The sequence below is a fragment of the Vanessa atalanta genome, chromosome Z (assembly GCF_905147765.1).
Source record: "Vanessa atalanta chromosome Z, ilVanAtal1.2, whole genome shotgun sequence".
NCBI classification, from domain to species: domain Eukaryota; kingdom Metazoa; phylum Arthropoda; class Insecta; order Lepidoptera; family Nymphalidae; genus Vanessa; species Vanessa atalanta.
The window spans coordinates 7,294,087-7,299,864 of NC_061902.1; the positions used below are offsets into that span (position 1 = coordinate 7,294,087).

The following is a 5,778-nucleotide window of genomic DNA, read 5'->3' on the forward strand; positions in this document are numbered from 1 at the left end:
TATTAGAGACTTGATTTAAAGGTTATCTGATAATTTCATTTATCAATATCATTATTATTATCAAGAACGATAAGCTATTTGCCGATATATTTTTATGCTCGGTTAAATATTATATTTGAAAATAAAATCAGTAAAATAAATAATTATTGAAATCATATTCTGCATATTTCTTTTTATTGAAGATTCAAATTCTCAATAAACGATACGACAAATATTGTACTCACCAGTGCTCAAATTATTTTTATGCGTTGACTTATTTCAATTCAGCTAGAATAACTGCGAGAATATTTTATAACAACTACATTTGCTTGATAAATATTAATTTCTGACTTTTGAGAAATTACTTTTCAATAATACAATTTCGATTCGATTGAATATAAGACTTTAGGTGCGCGATAAGCGGACACTAAATAATTTTAAATATAAAAATAAATCAAATTATAATATGATCGTACAATAAGCTCTGCTTTGGAAAAAATGCTAAGAAATTGTTAGAAAAAAAATTCAACAATTTATTTCAATAATGAAAAATAAATTATATTGTCCTAGTAACCAAAGCGTAACCACTATCTAATCTGGGAGAGGTAAAACGAGGCAGCTCAGGTATGAATCCCTAAATTGAGGACATAAAACGCACCGTCACGAACTCACTGCCCGTAATGACCGTTTACAAGCGCATTTAGCTAATGAACTACCTAGACAAGCCACAGTGTTATGTAATAGCCGCTTTAGTTCTTTATCTTATGTAGAACCTTTATTAGTATGGACCAACTTTTTCTCAAGGTTATGATTTATTCTTGGATCTAAAAGTACAGCATTATTTAGTCTAAGTCTAAGTATGCAATTTGATACCCAAAAGGATGATAATTAGAATTATGTTTCTAATGCTAGTAGAATAAGCTCTATTGAAATTATGCGTGGTATGACTTCAGCCTGCTGTACCAACGAAATGTTCAATTTGATACATGCTATGTTTTGAGTAAAATGAGTACTAGAGGGCGATATGTGTATTTTTTTATTTTTATTTTTGAGCTGTCTCTACTCTTTGTCATCTCACGCACTCTAAGTCACCTCATGAGCATCGTCACTTTGTCGTACTAATCGACGCCGATAATATTAATTTGACATGGTGGGGCCTTCGTGAGTTAATAAATCTATACTGGTTATGTTTTTCAGCATCCCAACGTTAAAATGGCTACACTTATAATATATTTGGGTTGCCTTAGGTAAACACTAAAATGATACGACTAAAGCACATAAGTGTTAAGATTATAAAATCTATATAAAGAAGCCTTCGACTATTTGAAAGTCTTAGTGCGTTAAGTGCGATTACTAGTATTTATATTAATAACCAATATCACAGTGAAATAATAAAGCTGCTACGGTTGGCATTCAATGGTTCCCCCGTGGTTACAATATTTATTCAATTGAATATAAAAGACTTACAATTCTATAAACAGACTTGACATCGATATCCACTATATATCTTTAGTTTTAAGAAATCGGTATTACACGCTGTAAGTGGGTAACGTAACCATTGTTTTTATTGTAACTTTATTTTTAGAGTTTTATAATTTTTATGCCTTAACCGTATCTTTTGTCTATGTTCGTGCTATTTTAAGTTTTTATTATTAATTTAAGAGTGTATTACTTTTTATTGATTTTCAATAGTGCTGTAAATACCTGTAGTGGTGTATCACACAGCGTTGATCCGTGTACTTTGATAGCATTCTTGTGAATATGCCGATTGTGTTTCAGAACAAAAAAAATTACTTCTACTTTTGCAATTATATGCTTACCACGAAAACTCATGTCAGTGGATAGAATTAGGAGAAGCGGTTTCCTTACATAAGTCCTCCATACAGTTGACAGCTTTAAATTGTATGAGATCAGTGAACTTTATGATTAGATTTCAGACTTTGTCTTTTTAACTAAAAGCTATAAATTTTCTTTTTTATCATTATTGTTGTATCTTATATACAGATAAAGATGTTATACTCAGTAGTCCAGGGTTTACGTTATATAATACCTTGATGACATATCAGATTTAAACACCCTAACATTAGCTGTTACTTACTAATGCTACTGATAAACCAAATTTGTAGTAATACTTGACGATTTTTACTTGTAAAATTATATTAAAGAGGTTTTAAAATAGATGTTCAAATTTTGATATAAATCTGTCACCCTGAATATTCTCGTTGAATTTGAAGCTAGCCATCACAATTTACGAAGTCACAAATCCAGACTAATACTATAATAGCACATTGACTTAGAATCATATACTTAGTAAATTTGTTTTTAATTTATCTACTATTTCGTCACAATGAAGTATACTTGGTTATTTTTTCACCGCAACTTATGGGGCAACGATATTTTATAAATTCAACAAACAAGCTTGAAATTTTTTAATTAAAAATATAGTTATGACGATATTCTTTTAATCAGTGTTGAAAGCAATGCTACGATGTCGGAATTCGTCTGTGAAAGCATTATGATTTCGTGAAAACATTTCATAAATAATTACCAATTCTTTTCGGAGCTGTGAATATTCTAAAAATGAAACCATAATACTTTAATGTAAGTCGCAACTAATAGACATTTACGATTAAACTGTGTAGAAATAAAACTTCACATGCGCTCTTACTGAAATATTTATTTTGTATTAATGTATTACATATGAATAAACGTCCCCAAAGAGCAAAATTACTGTCAGTGTATGGCTACACTGTGTTACCAGTGTGATTAAAAACTAAGCTATTTTTTATTTCTGCTAATCATCAAACAGCGCAGTTTCAAAGCTAGCAAGTATTTAAGACTTGTTTTTTCTATTTAAGTCTTAATTTGTTAAACGTAGGTATAAAAAGAAATTAATAAAAAAATTACCAATTTCGAAACTGATTATTCCTAGTAAAAAAAAAACACAATGCTTCTAATAATATATAAAAAAATTGTAGACTGTTGTGCGAATATACAAACTGAAAGTGACGTAATTTAAAAAAATATTATTGTTAGCTTACAGTTGGGCTGCGGTATGTCACTAGTCTGTGAGGATGGGTTGATGGATCTTTGATACTCTTTCGCGCAAAAACTACTAAAAGGATTTGGATGAAAATTGCAATAGAGATAGCTTATACCGTGACTTAACATGAATGCTACGTAAAAACTTCCCTCACCTCACATGCGCAGACGCGAGCGGAAGCTAGTAATAGTTAATATTTCGGCTGGTTGAGCATTGAAACTGTTAGTTACGATTCTTATTTTATTAGATAAAATAGATAATATAGGTAGACATGGAGCTAAACATTTAAGTTTTATTTGATAGCTGACTGACTCAGATATTTTTTTAATGTTTTATAATTAAACTGTTTTTGTTCATCGAATACAAGGGCACTATACAATGCTGATGATAATGTTTAATGGACTTTTGCTCTTAGGGATAACGATAGTCTGAAATTGAAATTTCACTCGTAATAGCCATTATAATAGCCATATCTTATTCCAAACGCCATCGAGGTCGTAATAAAGTAATTTACTAAAATTTCCACCTTCGTAATTAAATACATTATGTAATGTATTGCCAATAAAATTTAAGCAGCTGGATGTTAATATTAGACTACATTCATAATTTCTTTTTCGCAGAATTTAAGAAAGCCGAATAATTTTGATTAAGACGTAAACCGATGCTTTTAATTTTATAGCGGATTGATACTTTTCGATACGTATTCAATTAAAAATGCAGCCACATTAAAGTAAAATAAAAACATCATTGAATTTTATTATCTATCGATATAAATGATTATCTCTCAAATTGCTAACAATCTCCGGCTCCCAGCGGTCACCATTGCTTAAAAGTTTTTCTTTATTATACAATAATTCTTCACGTGTTTCTGTTGAATATTCGAAATTAGGTCCTTCGACTATTGCATCGACTGGACAGGCTTCTTGGCAGTATCCGCAAAATATACATTTGGTAAGATCTATATCGTACCTGACGGCCCGTCGGGAACCATCAGGACGTTCTTCTGCTTCGATTGTAATTGCTTGAGCTGGACAGAACGCTTCGCATAATTTGCAAGCGATACATCTCTCCTCTCCCGAAGGATACCTCCTAAGTGCGTGCTCGCCGCGAAACCGAGGTGACAGCGGTCCCTTTTCAAATGGATAGTTAATCGTCGCCGGTTCTTTGAATATATGTCCGAGCGTCACGGCAAAACCTATCAAATATAATATTATAAATGTCTCTCTTAAATTAAAACTCAGATTGATATTGTGCTCTGTTCATGTAGAAGGAAAAATGAGCTTATATTCATTGTTCATATATTTTCACATCAATTATGAATTTTAACATTTATCTTAATAATTATAAACTGTTATCTCTAAAGTCATAAATATAATATGATATCGAAATAAATTCATGATAAATAATATTTAATGCAATAGCCATAGTTTCATATTATATGATAAGCCGTAAAACCAACAATGCATACGGCGTTTTGGATTCGCCATACAAGCTTATCAGCAGAGAGATCGAACGTTGTAAGGCAAAATGCATTCTGATGAATGAAAATAAAACGGCAATTTATGAAAACGATTAAAATCTACTTAAGACTTTTTTTATATTTTATTTTAAATGCCTTGCTAAGTACTGGTATATATTTTTTTAATATCATTATGCCGATGATATTTAAAATTAATACTTATTCTTTATTTAAACTTCTGCTTTATATGTGGTACGTGCATGATATTATTATCATACAGTAACATATATGTATAATATATGACGCGTCGCATCAGATAATTACTTAAATATAAAAAAACCAAAATATACATTATACTGCGAGGCTTTTATAAGCACTTTGAATTAAATAAATTGCAGTGCAACGCTATTTGTTCATAATAGAAAGATCGCGCACACTGCGACAACATTGTTACTCATCATGCTTGTAATTACACTGGCTCACTCATAATCATCAGTGGATCGTGGAATATTAAAACACAACTAGAATATTTAAAGATCACTAATTAGAGTCATAAAATATAAATTTAGCTATAAAGTTTAATTTACATTTAATAAAATATATTCGGTACAAAATACCTCTAACTATTTCCGTCCAAAAAAGAGTTTGTGCAGTTCTATCAACGAAGTCCCTTAACGCTGTGCTCGGTGGCTTATCATTTACGTAGATAAAGTTAACATCGTATTTTGTCCTTGGGCAGCAGTAGTAAGCTGGTAACTGGGAGCAGGTGGGACTTGAGCACGGTGGGCATATTTGGTAGCTCGGTGGAGGTTCTTCACAAGAATCACAATAACCCCGAATAAAAACCACAGTTTTGTTTATGGTTTTAGTTATTCGCATAAATTTTAGCATTAGTGTAACTAAATCGAGCTTGTAGGTATGTTCTTGTAATAATGGCACTTTATATAGAGAAAAAATGTTCTATTATTATTATTCAATTTCTTTGATTAATGTATAAAATATTATTTTAATAATTAACGGTGAATAATACAAATGACATATCGTAATATTTTTAAATTATTTCATTACACAAAGAAGGTTTGAATGTTTTTATTAAAACTTATTTTGTGCCATTATCAAAATGCGTCATCACAACAATGGCAGCGCTGAAATAATGACCACCATAAATTGAAATTCTAAAATCGGAACACAGATAACAATAATCAATACTTCGACAATTAGATAGACTGCATATTTCAAATGAACTATAGTGACTGCTGAAAAAGAATCGATCCGCGTTCCGATAGTTCTATTTCAA

The 5,778-nt window shown here is 30.8% G+C and overlaps 1 protein-coding gene across 1 annotated transcript; it reads right to left on the minus strand.

Annotated features, from left to right (window-relative positions):
- Positions 1–3,498: 3,498 nt before the first annotated feature.
- On the minus strand, positions 3,499–5,442 carry LOC125076021 (NADH-ubiquinone oxidoreductase subunit 8-like). The gene is made up of 2 exons (XM_047687948.1): positions 5,099–5,442; positions 3,499–4,217 (listed from the first exon to the last, which is right to left on the minus strand). Exons 1-2 carry the CDS (start codon positions 5,370–5,372, stop codon positions 3,784–3,786), a joined length of 708 nt encoding a protein of 235 aa, XP_047543904.1. The 5' UTR covers positions 5,373–5,442; the 3' UTR covers positions 3,499–3,783.
- Between the last annotated feature and the right edge of the window lie 336 nt (positions 5,443–5,778).

Excerpts from the sequence above, each read along its gene's own strand:
- LOC125076021 (XM_047687948.1), bottom strand. The coding sequence starts at position 5,372 with ATGCTAAAATTTATGCGAATAACTAAAACCATAAACAAAACTGTGGTT. Across the intron at positions 4,218-5,098 it reads TTGGACGGAAATAGTTAGAG|GTTTTGCCGTGACGCTCGGA; the intron begins GTATTTTGTACC and ends TATATTTGATAG.